Source organism: Oncorhynchus mykiss, chromosome 5, assembly GCF_013265735.2.
Source record: "Oncorhynchus mykiss isolate Arlee chromosome 5, USDA_OmykA_1.1, whole genome shotgun sequence".
In the NCBI taxonomy this organism is placed as follows: domain Eukaryota; kingdom Metazoa; phylum Chordata; class Actinopteri; order Salmoniformes; family Salmonidae; genus Oncorhynchus; species Oncorhynchus mykiss.
The window spans coordinates 16,994,762-17,016,219 of NC_048569.1; the positions used below are offsets into that span (position 1 = coordinate 16,994,762).

At 42.0% G+C, this 21,458-nt stretch overlaps 1 protein-coding gene across 2 annotated transcripts; it reads left to right on the plus strand.

The window, feature by feature from the left end:
• Window positions 1-632: 632 nt before the first annotated feature.
• On the plus strand, window positions 633-17,250 carry st8sia5 (ST8 alpha-N-acetyl-neuraminide alpha-2,8-sialyltransferase 5). Of its 2 annotated transcripts, XM_021601962.2 has the most exons (8): window positions 633-1,188; window positions 5,502-5,609; window positions 9,334-9,426; window positions 11,659-11,745; window positions 13,955-14,099; window positions 14,226-14,338; window positions 14,516-14,608; window positions 14,874-17,250. In XM_021601962.2, the coding sequence occupies exons 1-8, from the start codon at window positions 1,043-1,045 to the stop codon at window positions 15,334-15,336; spliced, it is 1,248 nt and encodes a 415-aa protein (XP_021457637.1). In that variant the 5' UTR covers window positions 633-1,042; the 3' UTR covers window positions 15,337-17,250. The 2 variants fall into 2 exon arrangements, with proteins under 2 accessions (XP_021457637.1, XP_021457638.1); XM_021601963.2 differs by lacking the exon at window positions 5,502-5,609 and having other exon boundaries at window positions 635-1,188.
• The last annotated feature ends 4,208 nt before the right edge of the window (window positions 17,251-21,458 follow it).

Consider the following 21,458-nt stretch of genomic DNA (forward strand, 5'->3'; position numbering starts at 1 on the left):
TTGACGTGTGCAGAGGGTCCTGGTTCTAGGCCAGGAGAGGGACAGAAGCTATACTGTTACATTTGGTAACATTTGCCCATGTATTTATTTTCAGAGTTTCAAGTTGTAAAAATGTCTGAGAACTCTGCTGAATTCCTTCAATTGAAGGTCCGCTAAATGAACCTAGGCTTCTTAACGTTATTGGAAGTTGTTTTATTATCATTAGTATTCTATTATCAGGTAAAAGCATATGCTTATTATTCATAATTTCTCAAATATTTATTAGCTAATCATGGGCTCCCGAGTGGTGCAGTGGACTAAGGCTGCATCATATCTGGCCGTGATTGGAAGTCCCATAGGGCTGCGCACAATTGATCCAGCGTTGGCCGTCATTGTAAATAAGAATTTGTTCTTAACTGACTTGCCTGGTTAAATCAAATACAACTAATTCAGTTGAATACCCTATGTTACAGCCACTGAATATGTCTTTGAGCGTTGAGGGACGGTAATGGCTAGCTCGGTCCACGTTATTAATATTAATCAGTGACTGAATTTTGCGGTACGTAATATTCACTTCCGAACCTGGAGAGAGCTCACAGCGTTGTAGAACGCCCCTCTGAATAACCGGGCGTGGTTTTTGCTTAACTGCGTTGGGCAAAAGAAAGAATTCCATCCATCTGCATTGCCTGCCATTGTCTGTCCAGCCTCTCGATCGAGCGCACCTCCCACTCGAGAGGTTATCGCCCTGATCTCAAAGAAATGTCAGGCATTTTTGACGAAACATTTCATGTTTTGTGTACCATCAGCCTTGCAAAATACCAGAATATTTGTATTCTACAATTTCTAACCAAATCACTTTCCGACCGGAATCGTAGCCTATATTTCTATGATTTATATAGGCCAATGAGATCAATGCTGTGACCGCAGCGAAGGATAGGTTAGTAAACATATCATAAAGACATTTGGACAATGTCCTCACGAATGCTTTCACGATAAACCTGTGTGATTGATTCTGAATGCTGCGCGGAGAGAAGGCTAATTCTGGAGTTTTGGGCAACAGTGGATGCTGCGCCGAAGAATGGGATACTCCGACCCTACGTCGGGTAGAGATTTACTCGGCAATAGGTCGCTTTGTTTTATATTCATTTGCGCATTTGGACTGGTTACACTTTTACAACAGATTCTTTATGGCAAAAACTACATTAAAAGGTAAGCGCTGTGAAATATATTATACATGTAGCCTATAGGCCCAAGTCAAATCATTTGCCATTCATCTGAAGAGGAGGTTGCAAGACTCAATTGTTAACAATTGCATAATGTTAAAATGTAAGGGACAGCCTGATATTTTTCAATTTTGTGAAGCAAATGTCTCTGTTATTGTTATAATTGTAGGCCTATTAATACTGTCATTATTGTAATTCAGTGTAAATGTGGGAGTAGCCTAGTGGTTGTAGTATTTGCTGCATGAAGGAGAAAATAAGCTAAATGGCTGAAAAGAACAATAGCAATCAGCCTTCCATTTTCCAGTAGCATATTGACACTATTCTCATGATATTTCTGTTTGATATTTTTCTGAAAATGAAGCATCACATTCATGCCATACACAGTGCTCCAGCTGTTTATGGCAGTGTACTCCCTTTTATTTGATTTTGTCTTTGATTTTCAGCTGTACTGGTCATGCATCTTCTTACATAAGGCTTGGATATCTGCTGATATCACAGTAAAAACAAAAAATGATCTCTTGATGCAGTTTATTGATCAGCATTTTCACTAAATGTTGATCATTTCTACATGTTATGTCACAGGGTTATTGTCCTATTTAATATTAGTTACTACCCTGTGGGCTTCATTGCACACATAGCCATGCACTGTTGCTGCAATGCATTCCTAAGATGTTTTGTAACACCTTTGCAACAGCAATATCTTTTCTAATAGGGATTAGACCTTTTCTTATGCAATCTATTTTAGCTAGTAGCACCCATAGTGAAAGATGTTATTATTAATCACTGGAAGGCATTGACTTCTGCATTATCCTCTGGGATGTTTTTCATTGTGAGACGAGCAGATGCTGAGAAGCAGAGATATTTTCATCTTCAGATAATTAACCCCCCCTCCCAAAATATGAAAATAAGAACAATTGTCACACTAACCCCCGTCCCCCCACCCCCCCTCAGACAGTGCATTATGACTTTGCCTTACAACAAACATACATGTGCTGCATTCTAACTGTGCCCCCCCTGCCCAAAGCCCCCTCACCTGTGTGTGTGTCCTGCGCGGATTACTCTGATGACATCTTATGGATTCATGGCATCCTGACACTATGGCTGAGATGGCATGAATCCAGCCCCAGCAATATCTCTATCTACCTATCTATCTGCCTTCCTGCACCGCACTCCTAGCACACCGACTGGAACAGAGGGGAATGGGCTACAGTCACAACGGACCCAGCCAGTGGGCAACAACGGCAGCCATTTTGCTACACAGTAACACAGAGAGAGAGAGAAAGTCTTGAAAATTATGTCACTGTGAGATATTCTCTCCCCCCCCATGCTGAAACGATGACAACAAGCTAAAGTCGTTGCAACAGGTCCAACCCCTCCCAACACGTAGCCCAGCCAAACGATGCCTGAGTACATGGGTCTCAATCTCATGAGATTCTCTCATGCCCCAGGATCTCAGTAAACCATCTTTGCAATTGGCCAAATTCTGTGGGTCTGGAAAAGATAATACTAGAGACACTTAAGCTTCAATGCAATAATGACAGTTGCAGAGAGCACTATGTGAGAATAACCAGCAGCAGAGTCCTCCATTACTCCAAGACTATTTAATATTTTTGCAGCTGTAGACAGAATTAAGTCATGGGCTGCCATTTTGATCTTTTTAATTTTGCAGACTTTGTTTTACCTTCAATGATTTGGGTACGCCTAATATAATATTAAAATTGACAGGCTGATAATAAAACGGACAGGAAGAAAAATTGATAGACTCAACAGGATGGGAGCAATAGCTCTTTAATGTCTATAAATAGTCTGTAGAATGACTTCACCAATATATTTTTGTTTGTTTTTGTTGAATTTTTAGTCCGTTTTTCTCCCCAATGTCATGGTATCCAATTGTTTACTAGCTACTATATTGTCTCATCACTACAACTCCCGTACGGGCTCGGGAGAGACGAAGGTTGAAAGTCATACGTCCTCCAAGCCGCACTGCTTCTTAACACAGCGCGCATCCAGCCCGGAAGCACCAATGTGTCGGAGGAAACACCGTGCACCTGGTTAGCGCGCACTGTGCCCGGCCCGCCACAGGAGTCACTGGTTCGTGATAAGACAAGGATATCCCTACCGGCCAACCGCTACCTAACCTGGATGACGCTAGGCCAATTGTGCGTCGCCCCACGGACTTCCCGGTCGCGGCCGGTTACGAAGAGCCTGGGCGCGAACCCAGAGTCTCTGGTTGCACAGCTGGTGCTGCAGTACAGCGCCCTTAACTACTGCGCCACCCGGGAGGCGACTTCACCAATATCAACACTGCCGTGTGACATCAGTGATTTTAATTAGGATGAAATGGTGGATCGGGTAGGTCAGGTTCAGTATTTTTAGAAACCAAGTCAGCAGTTATTTTGTTGGGAAAGAAACTGTTTGGCCTTTTTAGAGACACTGCATCCCTCTGAAGCAGTGGCTGGTGGGAGGAGCTATAGGAGGATGAGCTCATTGTAATGGCTGGAATGGAATTAATGGAACGGCATCAAACGTGGTTGTATACCGTTCCATTTATTCCATTCCAGCTATTACAATGACCCGTCCTCCTATCGCTCCTCCCACCAGCCTCTACTGCTCTACTGTAGATAATTGATGGTCTGCAGGTGTGCAGTGGCTGCACCCGCTGCATGGTTTCTTTAATTTAGGAGCATCACATAGAAGATCCAGAGCCCTTAAATCCATGTCCTGTTTTAGTGCACTCCACCCTGACTGCAACAGCCATGGGGGCGGTGTCATTGAGGTTTTTAAGTGGCTCCTGCAATAATGACATGCAGCCCAAAAAGCAGTGTTAATTTGAACACATAATGTGCTTACAGAGAGGCTTTATGTGTAAGATTATTTGCCAGTACACTGTAGTGCTACACTGTGCTGTCCACCAGGCCTTAATGGACCAGAAACAAAGGATTAAATGCACAATGGCATGAATGCTCAAATGGTTTTATTTAGATTCATGTTTTTTTTTCCTTAGTGATTTGGGTCATGCCTTTACTCTACACATATGATGAATTAAATCAAACATGTCCCTTTTACGCAAAACAGTTAGTCTTTGAATTAAATCATTTAGATTTCTTACGGGTTTGCATATTTGGATTTGCCTTATGCGATTTTGACAAAATCTGTTCAATCCACCCATGTTACTCAGGGAGGAGATGGAATTTGTCTAGTCTAGTAGGGGTCAGCGTTGTGGCCTGGGAGGGTACAGATGCTATGCACCTTTCAATGTTGGTCTAAATGCCGCTTTTGTCTGTAAACCGTTAAGTATCTTTCAGTTTGTCTGTTCTCTATGTAACCCCTTAACCATAAAAATGTGGTTCAGATTTATATAATGCGTTGTGGTTTTTCAGATTGCGCATGAGCCTAATGGGAAAAGTACTCTATAGGCTAACCTACAGAACTAAGATATTCTGCAGATTGGACAAACCACCCTGAAATGGTGACTGATTAGGGGTTTTAGACCTGTGAGACGACAGAGTTTTGTCAACTAACCTAAGTTTGACCTGTTTAACCACAATGAATGGACCAAGTGAAGCATCTTTATTTCATGTCATAAAGAAACATAACAAAGTATACACACTGTTTTAAACCCAAGTGTGTTTTCTGTTCCACTGCTCAGCAGAGATAGCTGAGACATTAGTGCGTCTGCATTGCATGCCATTCTCAGATGTGAGGAATCGGCGCCAAGAACCACACCAGATGGCCAGACTCGTATGCACGTTGTTATTCAGTCTGAGCTTGGACTTATTTATCCCCTTCTGATTTTTTTTTTTTACAAATTTTTGGTTGTGTAAAAAAATAAACTAATAATCGCTATGTAGCCTATCATTATTCTTTGGTAAGATTTGACATACAAGGCACGTTTGTACATTTAATTATTTGCCCCTCTTCATTTTAATATTATGTAATCAATATGTGGTGACTGGGTGTTTTATTAATTTATTACAAATGTGTTACTGAGTGCCACTTTTCCTTTTACACTCTAGATGCGTCATCACTTCAACCATGCACACATTATCTAGGTTCATTCTAACCATGTTTGATTTGGTACACTAAGCCAAATGCTGATCCCTCTGTATGGTGTCTGTGTGTACTTGCTTGCACAAATGTGCATTGTGTATAGGAGTGTGTGTGCGTTTGTGTACATACATGCACACATGGAAGTGTTTGTGTATCAGTCTGTGTGCGTGTCTATGTTTGGCTGACTGTTAGTTCTCAGGTACTTAACGCACAATAAACCCCAAATAAACTGACTAATTTTCTTAATAGTGCGCAACAGTTTAGCCGACTCAAAGGAGACGAGACAGGAAATTGGACCGGCCCTGTTAATTTCTTGGATGATGGATCTCTGAAGCCTGCCAGAAATGGGAAGAAAAGGTACATTTCCAACGTAATTGACTGACTGTACAACACCCCTGTGAGAAAAAGAAAGGAAAAAAGAGAGAGAGAACATGCCATTTCCTGCTAATGTCCCAGCCCCCTCCCTGCATGTGTGGCCTGGGCCTTAGAAGCCTCCACTCGTAATGCATAACCAGTATAACCAACCAATCTGCTGTACTAACTAACCAGTAGAGAGACGAAGTCAGCAACACATACTTAACTCTTTTTTTTGCTTCTGCTTGTTTTGCATTTCTGAGGAATCCTGGTAGAGATGTTTGCAAGGGTGATGATGACACAGGACCCATTCACACTGACGTTTAACTAACTTACCTGTCTGCATGTTGACAGATGTTTCCGTCAGAATTTTCAGCCAGATTCACAGAGCTCCGTAATAGTCACACCCTGCCTAGCCGATATTAAGAAGAAAAAAAAAACGCTCGCAAAGGTAGGCCAGTCTGAAGGCATTTTAAGTACTTTTACAAAAACCCAAGAATGCCTCTTTCTTTTTCATTGATCTGAAAGGATTAAACTGTCATATATTTTCAGTGGTGGTTGCACTCCAGATTTGCTCTTGCATGTTGTCTGACCCCCCCCCCCCCCATTCCCTCCGTGACCCTCAAACCCTAACGCCCATCCCCCTGAGAAGCTGGTTGGACCACGGCTGCTCCTTGTACCTCTGTGTCCCATTCAGCATCCATCTCTCAAATGCCTTTCCTCCTCAAACTGTGTGTTCATGCGTTCTGCACAGCTCTGTGTGTATGTCATATACATAGTGGACACGTCTCTCTGTTCCCCTATCTCCTCTTCTCACATCTACATCGTCTCTCTCTGCTACCTACCTGGATTACCTTTCCTTTTGTTTTCCTCTTATGAGAAGACAAAAATATGACACTTTCCCAGCAGGTCTCTGGCTTCAGTGCTTCGAGGACCTAATGTCACTAGGCGTGATAACACGCGGGTTATTAATAGGCCCTTTTCCATCTGACCATCCCTCACGGATGGCAGAAAGCCTGTGTGTCATGGATGATCTAAAATAACAATCAGTCTTCTCTTCTAGGCTACAATACTTATTCTGGTTTCATCATTAGAGTTTAACCAAATGAAGCTAAGATGCTACAGATCTCAGTCTAAATAGGAAATATGATAGGTATGTTTTACATAAGGTTTTTTTCAATAGAGACATGCTGCTCTAGGTCACTTCAGTATCTACTCAATAACAAGCCAATCCAAAATACACTGCATCATCAGCTTCATTTTTCCTTTCTCATTTTGATTTTGTCCCAGCATCTTGTTCAAATGCATTTTTCTGTCATGTCACCCATGTTGTCCTTTTTGTGTTTTACCTCAATTACATTTATTTCAACAGCCACATCAATCATGCTTTACCACATCAGTCATATTTTTCACAAACATTCTCCACCTCATCCTATCTCACTGAGATAGTATTTGCTCTACAAATTCATCCACTGGTGTTGTACATTTGTGATCACTGCCATCTTGGATTCAACTGATTTACCCCTCACCCAGCGGACAAAGTTTGATACGTGACATCATTTTTTTGGGCTGTAAATAGTTTTTCTGGTATGGTAGAGAAGACTTCATATAAGTAGATTACAACCAGGGAAAGACGACATGAAGATGTGATTGGAAAGACATTTTCTGGTTGTTATCTGGTCGTATAGCAGAATTACAACCAGATGGACATATTTTGATGGTTGGTAAAAATAACAACAGTACAAAATGTCATTGCAACCAGTTTTGCCCGCTGGGCAGCCACTCCCTCTGTCCCTCCAGTAGACAGAATTCCATTTGTTGGGAGTGACTGTAGTGAGATACTCAACATCACCTATTTGCTATCTACTTTCAAAGATGCTCCGAATAGAAAGCACCTTCTCAATATGTATTAGGAGCCCTAAGCGTTCCACCTTTCCTGGTGCCCCTGAGGCTGAGCAGTCGGCAGGCAAGACTCCACCAGCCCAGGCGCCAGAGAGGGCAGCCCTTTCCAAAGCTTATACATGGATCAATAGCATTATCCATTACAAACCTATTTAAATACACCTAGAGGGAGATTTGACTCTCTCGTGTGGCTCTCCGCCTGGCTTGACAGGGATGCACAGATTTGGGTTTGTTTCTGTAGCTGGTGATGATGATCTCAAAAGGGAGGAGAAGGTGCAAAATGTTGGTCGAATCCTTTCTGTCATCTAAAATGACGACCATGTCTTCACTTTTCTTTAGTTTTCTTCTCTTTATATGTCATTGTGTTTGTCTCAAATGTCACACAATCACTACCACCATATTAAACAGATGTTTTTATATTTTTGTTTTGTTTTATACCATTTCCTGTATAATGTTTCTTTATTTCCTTGTCCGAAACCTCTTGTTAAGAGGTTTTCAAGCCTCTCAAGCATGTAAAAGGTTGTATCTGTCCAATCAAGATTTCTTAATATATCTATGATAAGTATTTGTATAGTTCAATGAGGTGTAAAATCTTCTGAAATGGTTTGAATCTGAGTGAGAATGATGACTGTGTACAGTATGTACATGATAATTATGTGTATGTATGTGGGTGTGCGTTTCATACCAGATAGGTAATAAGTACAAATGTAGGACCAACCGATTTTCATGTGGTCTTCCTCAATTTTATTTCTACATGCTAAGAGATCTGTAGAAAAACGAGACTACGCTATGGTTAGTCCACACAGGGACTGAGGAACTCAGGCTACCCAGCAAGCAAAATGTGGCACATGAAGTCTTAAAGATGTAATGTTCTTGTTGTAAACTGGTGGAGAACACATCTTATAACCAGGGTACAACAAATTGGTCTTTGTTACAACTGGATAAAGACGCCCCTTTCGTGACAAGACCAAGCCGTCATGGGAAAGATGTCATATTTTGGTTGTTATCTGGTCAGATAATCAGATCTAATACAACCAGACAAAGAGGCCTTCTTGGTTGTTCAAAAGACATGGAAAATAAAAACTGTGTGCAACTTGATTATAGCGGCATAAGAGACGTCCTAATGACGTCGTTGTAACCAGTTTTGCCATGTGGGTAAGTTTTCTGTGTCTGCCCTATGCAGTGAAATAGTCTCCCCATTATTCGCCATTGGCATCATACAATAGTCATTTTTCATACTGTACAGTTGTGCAGTTCACTCTAACCAACATACTGTACATGTCATTAGACACAGACACACCTCCATGATAAAGGTTGTGCGTTCTAGGTGCTCCTGCCATCAGGATCTGATCGTTTTTCTACCCCCCCCCCCCCCCCCCCCCTTCTCACTATGTATTTCACACTTTTTGTTGTTTACAATGACTCTTGTTTTTGTTAAGAGAATGTCAGTGTTAATTGTTGTTCCCCATGTCAAGTCCAAATTCCCATGTCAAAATACAATAATGAATGTTTAAAATCTGAAAACAAAACCACCAACTTTGGTAGTTGGTGACAAAAAAGTGTCCAGGATACATATTGTGGGTCCCCTACCCATAGGAATGATATCACACCTGCCACTCATCTCACAACAATGTCTTTACATTAAAGATGAATAATAATAATACATTTTAAAGTATAGCCAATTGTAATGGAATACAGTTAAGTGTATCACAATTTATAAAATATTTTCCCGAACCCACTGTGCTATGTGTTTTGTGGCCCAGTCTGTTCCATATTATTGTTGATTATTGTGTAATCGTTATGTTGACTGTGACAATCCCTCCAGGTATCTGGATTCATACGATGGATCCTATGACTACAACTCCACTGCATGTAAAGAGCTCAGACAGGAGATTATGGATGTCAAAGTCTTGACCATGTGAGTGTATCGCCTGTGTTGGGAATGCAGTGATGGGCAGATATGGTCCTCCAGAGCCTGTGTGTCTTGCTGGTTTGTGTTCTTTCTGAAATGAGTTTCTAATTTAGATCTTAGATGAAACAACAAAGCCTGTGCACTCAGTTCCAACATTCAGGCCCATCCCTTGTTTTTCTTTTTCTTTTTTTTCTTTTTTTGTTGTTGTTGTTGTAAAGAATGATTTGATGATAGCTGTCGCCATGGTGATGTACAATCAGCAGCAGCTCTACCTCTAGAACAGACTCCGGCACAGGCCTACATGTTCTTAAGACTGTTCCACACAGTCCTACATGTTCTTGAGGCTGTTCCACACTGTCCTATGTGTTCTTAAGACTGTTCCACACAGTCCTACATGTTCTTAAGACTGTTCCACACAGTCCTACATGTTCTTGAGGCTGTTCCACACCGTCCTATGTGTTCTTGAGGCTGTTCCACACCGTCCTACATGTTCTTGAGGCTGTTCCACACCGTCCTACATGTTCTTGAGGCTGTTCCACACCGTCCTACATGTTCTTGAGGCTGTTCCACACCGTCCTACATGTTCTTGAGGCTGTTCCACACAGTCCTACATGTTCTTGAGGCTGTTCCACACCGTCCTACGTGTTCTTGAGGCTGTTCCACACCGTCCTACGTGTTCTTGAGGCTGTTCCACACCGTCCTGCGTGTTCTTGAGGCTGTTCCACACCGTCCTACGTGTTCTTGAGGCTGTTCCACACCGTCCTACGTGTTCTTGAGGCTGTTCCACACCGTCCTACGTGTTCTTGAGGCTGTTCCACACCGTCCTACGTGTTCTTGAGGCTGTTCCACACCGTCCTACGTGTTCTTGAGGCTGTTCCACACCGTCCTGCGTGTTCTTGAGGCTGTTCCACACCGTCCTACGTGTTCTTGAGGCTGTTCCACACCATCCTGCGTGTTCTTGAGGCTGTTCCACACCGTCCTACGTGTTCTTGAGGCTGTTCCACACAGTCCTACATGTTCTTGAGGCTGTTCCACACCGTCCTACGTGTTCTTGAGGCTTGTTCCACACCGTCCTACGTGTTCTTGAGGCTGTTCCACACCGTCCTACGTGTTCTTGAGGCTGTTCCACACCGTCCTACGTGTTCTTGAGGCTGTTCCAGCTAGTTATCACACCTGTAAGAGGAGCTTGCTGAAGGGCAGTGTGCCAGGCAGCAGACAGACAGACAACCGCCCATGGCTCTGCCAGCAGTGACAGTACAGTGACTGGCTTTCATTACACTACATCAAGCCCTCTGGTGCTTTACCTCCCTGAGCAAGTCAAATGCCACAATCATCAAGGGGGAATGTCAGTTCAAGGGGAGCTATTCAGAGACCTATTTCTGGCTATCACCATCTTCTCCTCAAGACGGTGGACTCAAGGCGTCAGTCAGAGGGAGTGCCTGGGCGCAATGCTAATCCCAGAGCTACAGAATCCAGTGTCATTCTCATGTTACACCTCAGCGCGTGTTTAATATTCATATTATAGAGCAGAGCCACATAGCATGCTGCAGTGTAGCTCCATGCAGCCCCTTCCCCCTGTTGGTCAGTTTTATATACCTGTGCAGTTTCCACCCCCTCATTGTGACCATATACTGAACCTACACTGAGTGTACAAAACATTTAAGAACACCTGCTCTTTCCATGACATAGACTGACTAGGTGACTTCAGGTGAAAGCTATGATGTAGATGAAGGGGAGTAGACAGGTTAAAGCTGGATTTTTAAGCCTTGAGACAACTGAGACATGGATTGTGTGTGTGCCATTCAGTGGGTGAATGGGCAAGACAAAAGATTTGTGTCTTTAAACGGGGTATGGTAGTAGGTGCCAGACACACTGGTTTGTGTCAAGAACTGCAGCGCTGCTGGGTTTTTCACGCTCAAAAGTTTCCCATGCATATATAGAATGGTCCACCACCCAAAGGACATCCAGCCAACTTAACACAACTGTGGGAAGCATTGGAGTCAACATGGACCAGCGTCCCTGTGGAACGCTTTCAACACCTAGTAGAGTCCATGCCCCGATAAATTGAGGCTGTTATGAGAGCAAAAGTGGGTGCAACTCAATATTAGGAAGGTGTCCTTAGTTTTTATACACTCAGTGTCTGGTATAGGACCATTTCCTTATTCTTAAACATACATGGATCACTTGACTCTTCTCTTTGTCTGGTTTTTATGTGGGGTTTCCCTGGCTGTCTGCCAGGGTGAAGACGTCGGAGCTGTTTGAGAGATGGAGGAACCTGCAGGTGTGCAAGTGGCAGCAGAACATGGTGGAGACTAACAACTTCAAGTAAGCACAATTGACCCTCAAGGCATCACAGAGATCGCGTTATTAATGGTCGTCTACCGTACATCACACACATTAGCCTCCTCCTTTGTTGTACTTCTACTCATTATCAACCCGATCAATCTCCATCTAGTTTGACTAGGGTTGCAAAATTCCAGGAACTAGTTTTCAATAAAAAGGAATCAGTAGGTAATATGCAGGAAATCCGGAATCCTCCATGTCCTATTATTCCACATTTAGTTCTATCATTAGAGCGACACATGTCCTATTATTCCACATTTAGTTATATCATCAGAGCTACACATGTCCTATTATTCCACATTTAGTTCTATCATTAGAGCGACACATGTCCTATTATTCCACATTTAGTTATATCATCAGAGCTACACATGTCCTATTATTCCACATTTAGTTCTATCATTAGAGCTGCACATGTCCTATTATTCCACATTTAGTTCTATCATTAGAGCGACACATGTCCTATTATTCCACATTTAGTTCTATCATTAGAGCTGCACATGTCCTATTATTCCACATTTAGTTCTATCATTAGAGCGACACATGTCCTATTATTCCACATTTAGTTCTATCATTAGAGTTACACATGTCCTATTATTCCACATTTAGTTCTATCATTAGAGCGACACATGTCCTATTATTCCACATTTAGTTCTATCATCAGAGCGACACAGCAAGTAGCTGAATGCTTTTCATGATTAGTAAGCCTACGCTGGTTGGACAAAAAGTCAATTTAGTCCAATGTTCCCCCACATTTTTTTGGCACTGAGCAAATTTCAGGTCTGCTGAGCACATCTTGAACGTTGTGAAAATTCTGTGCAACTTCCAGCGCACATTTACTGTGAACACTGAGGCTGTACCCACTTTAAGTTACAGTTTCAGACACTGATCAAGTAGGGTACTGTGGCTATTTGATCATAATGTAGGCCTACCAGAGTGGCCTACCATCAAAAACAACAGAGAAAATGCATCCCATAACATTTTAACACGACAATAGCTGTTCTATCATTCAGTCTACAGTAGCAGCAAATGTGTGGTGTTCAATGTAGGCCTACATTGAACTTTTTAAAAAGGGTTTGTAGGGATTCACATTAACCTATTTATCCACTTGTCCTTCAGACAAGGAGGTGACTGAAAATGTTGTTTGATGCAAGAAACCACTTTGCACAATAAAATGCATTATTATTCGATACCATTATTGTAGAAAATCAGACAAATTATGCTACCCTCTGCTTATTGGCTACTTGGCTTATTCAATACGGCACCTTTAAGAAAAGCAAGCCCTTTACCTGACTTGCTTTTCAAAGAGGTCTAGGAATGTAATGTTTTGTGCTCTTTTAGGAAGCAATCACTCCCCCATTGCTGACTACTAGCTATAACTGGGTTAATAACTCACTAACTAGCAAAGGATATGATCAAATGTGCACACACAGCTACATACAGCTCTCGCTCTGATCTCAAAACGGCTTACTCACGACAGCTTATTCTGTAAACACAGTCCAATTCAAAGTGAATGGCACAGATCCATATATGGCAATGCTATTTTTGCATATAGGGATACTGAAGCTCTGATTGGTTATGCTATGCCGGTCTGTGTAGAGTACGGGCTGAGACATGCATTTCAATGCGATAGAATCCTACTCCGATGTGTTCTGCCTACAACAAAATATTGAATTATTACTATGTTTAGCCAACTGTCCACAAAGGATGGGAAAAACCTAAACCAGTCATACTTGTCAGGTTTTATTTTGTATCACTCAAATATCCAATTAATGATAGCCTATCGTCCCTCACATATCTGAAATTACATGATCAATTGATTACAACCTAATTGTTAACTTTTATTTAGCAATCCCTTGAAAACGGCACACAGTTGTCAATGGTTTTAGTAAAGTTAGGGGTCAGCTTGCCCCCCAGCAGGAAAATCCAACGCTCTGCACCTTATTGTGACGTTTTATTTGAGATCGACCTATAGTACCAATCGCATAGCCTGATATGTAGAGAGAGACATCTGAGCAATCTTTATTGTGTGACTGTAACCCAACTTCTGGAGATACTTTCTATTGCAGGGGTGCAACGTTCTGTCCCTCAAGGACCAGGCCTGCTGTGTTGCTCGTTTCTCCAGCAGCCTTGTTCGACTACAGTTTGTTTGGATCCGACAGGAACTCCGTCCTTCTTTTGTTCTCTCCACTAGGATGTCTCTGTCGCGTTGCTGTAATGCACCCTCCTTCTTGTTCACCACCAAGAGGAACACCCCAGCAGGCACCAAGCTGAGGTATGAGGTGGACACCAGTGGCATCCTGCCCATCACTACTGAGGTCTTCAAGATGTTCCCCGACGTGAGTGTTCCAACTATAACAATATATAGTATAGCATCCTGAAAGACTACCTGTCATCCATGCATCCAATGCTATACCTCCCACCCTAAAGTGATGGAACTGACACTGGTTCCGTTTCATTTAAAGGACATGCCGTACTCCAAGTCCCAGTTCAAGAAATGTGCTGTTGTTGGAAACGGAGGAATCATCAAGAACAGCAAATGTGGGAAGGAAATTGACTCAGCAGATTTTGTGTTTAGGTACACAGCATCTTCATCCTGTAGTGCTATAAATATTTACCAGCATCACTTGAGCTGATTTATTTTGGTCTTCAGATTTCACATGGCAATATCTAGTATTGAACTACTTTCAATCTGCTCAGGTCTTCTCAGAATCTGCATTGAATAATATGAATAATTCTCCTTCCTTCCCCAAAGATGCAACATACCACCCATCAGCGAGAAGTATTCTGCTGATGTAGGCTCCAAAACAGATCTGGTGACGATTAATCCAAGTATTATAACAGAGAGGTACTGTAGGCTATGTCACCAAAAAAGTGTATTGCCATTAACATTGCATTGTCATTGTGCCACACACATACACACACACAGACAGACAGAACATCTAGACTTTAAATGTATTAACGGAGGCAGTTACAATGGGTGTGCACTTAGTGAAATGTAATGTTGGGGCACAGAGCTGCAGCACTCACATCTGCTCCTCTCAAACACACACCCCCTTTCCCTCCCTCCTTTTAAACATGAATCACTTACCTCGACTCTCCTCCTCCACCAGGTTCCAGAAGCTAGAGAAGTGGCGGCGGCCATTTTATGAGGTTCTTCAGAACTATGAGAACTCGTCGGTGGTCCTACCCGCCTTCTACAACACGCGTAACACTGATGTCTCCTTCCGAGTAAAGTACATGCTAGACGACTTTGACTCCCAGAGGGGCGTGTTCTTCTTCCATCCTCAGTACCTGCTCAACGTCCAGCGCTTCTGGGGTGTCCAGGGTGTCCGCGCCAAACGCCTCAGCAGCGGCCTGATGCTGGTCACCGCCGCCATGGAACTGTGCGAGGAGGTCCACCTCTACGGCTTCTGGGCATTTCCCATGAACCCCTCAGGCATCTTCATCACGCACCATTACTACGACAACGTCAAGCCCCGCCCCGGGTTCCACGCTATGCCCCACGAGATCTTTAACTTCCTGCACATGCACACGCGAGGCATCCTCCATGTACACTCGGGAGCCTGCACGTGATTGTGAACCAGAGTCACGCCCACACCGCAATGTATTGTGGGGAGTCACCATTTGTTTTTGTCTGTTGTCTGTCACCATCTGTTTTTGTCTGTTGTACATTTTTCATATCTTAATTGAAAGGTACAATGTTTTTTTTCTTACAGTCACAAGAGCCTTTTAAACTAACACCGTATATCTGGGCTCTCTACAGTAGCTCCATGAATTGGAGGTTGCTTGCTTTAATGCAAACACTGGCTACTTAATGTGTTTCTTACTCTCTTGCTGAATAAGCAACTCCAATGACTGCCGGTATTTCTGATTCTGTTAATGTAGGTTGCTTGTTTTAATGTAAAGTGGTCTTTCCTAGTGATGTCGTTTTTGTGAAATCTTAGTGGCTCGGTGGTACTACTGCTGTACAGATTTGAACTCAACGTTGCACAAGTATTTACACTGATATAGGGCCACTCTGTGTGTCCCTCACCTCCTCCTGTACTTTGTCTTTGCCACTTCCTGTGTTATGATTCCCACCCACCTATGTGCTATCTTTCTCAGACACTGTGGGTGAGGCAGCTTTTATGTATGTCTGTGTAAAAAGCCTGAACACTATTGATGTTGTAGCAAATCCAAAATATATCTTCAAAGATCCAACAGTTGAACTTTCTGTTGTCCAGCTACATTAACCGGTTTTACATGGGTAAATATTTCATATAAAACACTGTTAACACTCCTGACCAGAGATTACCTTTTTCACAGGTCCACTTTCTTCTGTATAACTAACTTGCCAAACGCTGGAATATATCCTTGGATATTATTGATGTGAAATGGTGGTGTTTTAATTGCTCGCTGTTTTTGGACAAAGGCCAGATGATTAATATTTTATAATCTCCACCACCATAGTAAAATCTCTGACCTCCAGAACAGACAGTCCTAGTCACTCTGCATGGCCAGGAGTGTTTCCTCACCTTGGGACCTGACTGGGAACACTCTAGGTCCTAGTTGTAGCCTATATTATGTTATAGCCTGTAACTAGGGCTTTGAGGTGTTCCTGGTCAGGTCACATAGTCAAAGAAATATACCCTGGCCCTAGTTATTGGGTACTGTTGAGCAATCTGATTTGTCGCTGTCATTCATGTCTTAAAACCACGCTGCCTTACTGTACAAATCCTCTCTCAGATATGCAATTCACCCCTGCATCACTTATCTAACGGATGATCGTATCAAACAAACTCTTGGTCTTACTGTCTGCTGACAGTGTAACCTCATTAAGAAAAGGCTCACTTCTGCTGTTGAAATGACTTAATATTCTATAATTACTGTAAAATAGAATTCCATTTGCATACTCGTGATGCTGTGCATGATGATACTGTATTATTTGCTTTGTGTGTGCCTGCAACCACCACTGAAATATGTTTACAATGATCAGCTTCTGCTAAAGCTCCCAGTGCACTGCGAGAGATGGAACCTTTTACATCACCAAACCTTGAATAGATTTTGAAAGAGAATTGAGTGATGGATGCACTTTTTCACAGATGATGGAAAGGAATGACTATTATCGGCCCGTTTTGAAATAAGATAATTATTGTCACTGCATCGTGTCATTTTCCCTTTGTGACAATGTACCCTTGAAAGCATTGTGGATCTCGGCTTTGGAATGCTGTATGTTTCTATGAATATTTATTGTGTTTAACTGTGACAGAGAAGAGGAACGTTGCTGACTGAACTGAAAACATAGGACCGTTCTTCTGTACATGCAATGCCCCAAATTACCATGATATTTAAAAGACATTACTCCTAAAAAATGTGGACGATTCTTTCACCTGTAACTCAGTCACACAGATTGTGTGTAAAAGACAAAATGCACAAGGTACATTTATTCAATCTGTACAGTGCCTTGCGAAAGTATTCGGCCCCCTTGAACTTTGCGACCTTTTGCCACATTTCATTTTTTTGTGAAGAATCAACAACAAGTGGGACACAATCATGAAGTGGAATGACATTTATTGGATATTTCAAGCTTTTTTAACAAATCAAAAACTGAAAAATTGGGCGTGCAAAATTATTCAGCCCCCTTAAGTTAATACTTTGTAGCGCCACCAGCTGCGATTACAGCTGTAAGTCGCTTGGGGTATGTCTCTATCAGTTTTGCACATCGAGAGACTGACATTTTTTCCCATTCCTCCTTGCAAAACAGCTCGAGCTCAGTGAGGTTGGATGGAGAGCATTTGTGAACAGCAGGTTTCAGTTCTTCGCAAGGCACTGTATGAGCACATTAAACCTTTTCAGTTTGACTCAGAATCACAAAATATCATACATTTTATAGAGTAAAAAAATAACTAAGTAGAAGACTTGGTCTGAAAATGAATGGATAGAATGAATACAGCTTGAACAGTGATACAAAACCTATATTCTGGATCATCTTTATATTGTGTCTGTAAATAAACTTGTTTGGCTTTTCTGCTTGTCTTGCTCATTTTGTTTCTATATATAAACATCTGATCTACACCGAAATATGGATTTTGGTCAGGCATTTTTCTCAACCAATCATTTTAACCCTCCAATCACCACACAGCCAAAATCTACTGTACTAACACTGCAAATGGGAAATGCAGCATAGCATTATAGGCAATTGAATATACCCACTGGGCACAGACGTCAATTCAGCTTGTATTCCACATAGGTTCAATGTAATTCAACCAGTGTGTGCCCTGTGCGTAGCATTTGGAGTATTTATCAAACTATAATCTTTGAGGGAGTGAAATTAAAGATGACAGGAAAATGAAGTTTCTCCCAATGAAGGACAGCTAATGCTATCTTTTCCTCTGAAGAGAAGTCTTCTGTTTCCAGTTGATGGGCACATCCGGGCCATGATCATTAGAGCAAGCAACAGAAAATGAACGTCTCTTATGACAAGTCCAAGTAGTTCCTCCGTGTTTCAGTCACTTTTCTTCCGTTTAGTGCATAATGAAAATAAACCTGTATGTGCTCCAAATGGATGGTCCGCAACCACATGGTGTAGAATTTACCAATTTACCGCCTCGTTTCGGGTCAGTTGACCTCTGGTTTGTCTGCTCCAATTAGCTCCTTAAGCAAAGCTACTGTCAGTGCCTCAATAATTAAGCAGACGTGGTGTCTGTGTCCTGTCCGCTCACTGAATCACTAACGGAAGGCAGCTACTGCTGCCTTTACAGATGTAGGATCATAATTTGACCGTCCTGTTGTTGAAGGAAATGCAAACTTGTAGTGTAATCAAGGTTTAAAAAGGCTAACTAAAGTTTGTAAGTTCCACTTTAACATTTTATACTTGTTTTGCTCTGCAAAAAAAAATCATTAATTATAATCCACATAAAAATGTAAATTTCCTGTTGCTGCAGAATTATTTTCCTGCTGTCTGAAACTGGCTCAAATTAAGATATGGCATCTGTACATCATGATCAAGTCGCACTGAGTCACCATATACCATAACTATTAGGTGCAATAGGAATACACCTGCCATAGCAGTGAAATCTGAGAAAGACCATGCTATTATATACGAGATGTTGGGACCCCACACGTATCATCTATCAAGTAATGTTGGACACACATGACATGGACAAATCAATGAAACTCTTACAGATGTAGGATCTTAATTTGAGCCAGTTTGCTACAGCAGGAAAATAATCCTGTAGTAACAGGAAATGTGAATTATTATGTGGATTATAATTAATATACATTTTTCATAAGGGAAAATCAACTCTGAAATGTCAAACCGGAAATTACAAGTTTAAGAAACCTTTTTGACCTCAAATACAAATGCATTGCAGGAAAGTTCTCCTGCAACAAGGTGATCAAATTAAGATCCTACATCTGTAGGTGATGTGATACACTTCATACCTACACACCATGAATGAGGTATCAAGGCAGACCTGGCCTACAGTATAGTATCCACCACCATGTACACCATATACTGTGCATTCGGAAAGTATTCTGACTTTTTCCACATTTTGTTACATTACAGCCTTATTCAAGAATGGATTAAATCAGTTTTATCCCTCATCCCACAATACCCCATAATGACAAAGCGAAAACAGGTTTTTAGAAATAAAAAACAGACCCTTTGCAATGAGACTCAGGTGCATCCTGTTTCCATTGATCATCCTTTAGATGTTTCTACAACTGGATTGGAGTCCACCTGTGGTGAATTTAATTGATTGGGCATGATTTGGAAAGGCACACATCTGTCTATATAAGGTCCCACAATTGATAATGCACGTCAGAGCAAAAACGAGGTCAAAGGAATTGTCCGTAGAGCTCTGAGACAGGCTCGTGTCGAGGCACAGGTCTGGGGAAGTGTACCAAAACATTTCTGCAGCATTGAAGGTCCCCAAGAACACAGTGGCCTCCATCATTCTTTATTGGAAGAAGTTTGGAACCATCAAGATTCTTCCGAGAGCTGGCTGCCCGGCCAAACTGAGCAATCGAGGGAGAAGGGCCTTGGTCAAGGAGGTGACCAAGAACCCGATGGTCATTCTGACAGAGCTCCAGAGTTCCTCTGTGGAGATGGGAGAACCTTCCAGAATGACAACCATCTTTGTAGCACTCCACCAATCAGGCCTTTATGGTAGAGTTGCCAGACAGAAGCCACTCCTCAGTGAAAGGCACATGACAGCCCGTTTGGAGTTTGCCAAAAGGCACCTAAAGGATTCACAGACCATGAGAAACAAAATTCTCTGGTCTGATGAAACCAAGATTGAACTCTGACCTGAATGCCAAGTGTCACGTCTGGAGGAAACCTGGCAGCATCTCTACTGTACAACATGGTGGTGGCAGCATCATGCTGTGGGAATGTTTTTCAGCGGCAGGGACTGAGAAACTAGTTAGAATCAAGGAAAATATGAATGGAGAAAAGTACAGAGAGATCCTTGATGAAAGCCTGCTCAGAACCTTAGACTGGGAAGAAGGTTCACCTTCCAACAGGACAACGACCATAAGCACACAGCCAAGACAATGCAGGGGTGGCTTCGGGACAAGTCTTCATATGTCCCTGAGTTGCACAGCCACTTGAACCAGATCGAACATCTCTGGAGAGACCTGAAAATAGCTGTGCAGCAATGCTCCCACCCAACCTGACAGAACCAGAGAGGATCTGCAGAGAAGAATGAGAAAAACTCCAAAAATACAGGTGTGTCAAGTTTGTAGCGTCATACCCAAGAAAACTCGAGGCTTCAATCGCTTGCCAAAGATGCTTCAACAAAGTACTGAGTAAAGGGTCTGACTTCTTATGTAAATGTGATATTTCAGGTTAATAGGTTTTATACATTTGCAAAAATGTCGAAAAATCTGTTTTTGGTTTGGCATTATGTGGTATTGTGTGTAGATTGATGAGGAAAAACAACAATTGAATCATTTTTAGAATAAGGCTGTAACGTAACGAAATGTGAAAAAAGTCAAGAGGTCTGAATACTTTCCCGAATGCACTGTTTAGGCCTAATGCATTTCACAGGCCTAGCATAATACTGAAACCGTTGAGCTGTCAGAACCACTAGGTATTTAGATGTACAGGGTAGGCCCCCGAAACAAGTCAAAACCATTTCCTGTGCAGCAAAAAAGCGTATTTGAATTGAGAATGTGTGTAATTAAGTTTTCCAGATCCTACATACACTATGTATCAAGCTCCGTGTAGCTTTTAGAGGAATAAAACACAGTCAATATCTGCCTAAAACATTTGACACTGACCGAGAAGCCACAAGAATCACAATATTCCCCTTTAAACATAGACCTTTCAACATAACCAACCTGTCTGAATCCTAACCAAGTAAACTTCAATCACTGTGTCTCTCCTCTTACAGTATAATCACAAAGCTTTCTCTGTTTTCACCTGTTCTAATTAAATCCAAGTTCACTTTCCACTGAATGGTGTTCTCATGCTTATTTAAAGAGGTGACATGGGTATAAAGGGAGCAGAGTACAAGGGATTGACCTCGTGATCTTCAGGTCACCTCACTAGCAGGTACGGAGGAGAAGATTCAGAGAAGTCAGCACGGTTATAAAGAAAATGAAGAGGTCGGGTAGGGATACAGGTGAGCAGTTATCCAGTTGTGTAGATGCAGGTCGTCACATTGATTGTGATGATCAGCAGTTGATAGGATATGGATGAAGAGGTAAGT

What these genes read in the sequence shown, in the direction of transcription:
- st8sia5 (XM_021601962.2), top strand. Translation starts at nt 1,043, where the DNA reads ATGCTGCGCCGAAGAATGGGATACTCCGACCCTACGTCGGGTAGAGAT. An exon ending in GATGTCAAAGTCTTGACCAT is followed by an intron (nt 9,427 to 11,658) that starts GTGAGTGTATCG and finishes GCTGTCTGCCAG; the next exon opens with GGTGAAGACGTCGGAGCTGT. An exon ending in TCAGCAGATTTTGTGTTTAG is followed by an intron (nt 14,339 to 14,515) that starts GTACACAGCATC and finishes CCTTCCCCAAAG; the next exon opens with ATGCAACATACCACCCATCA.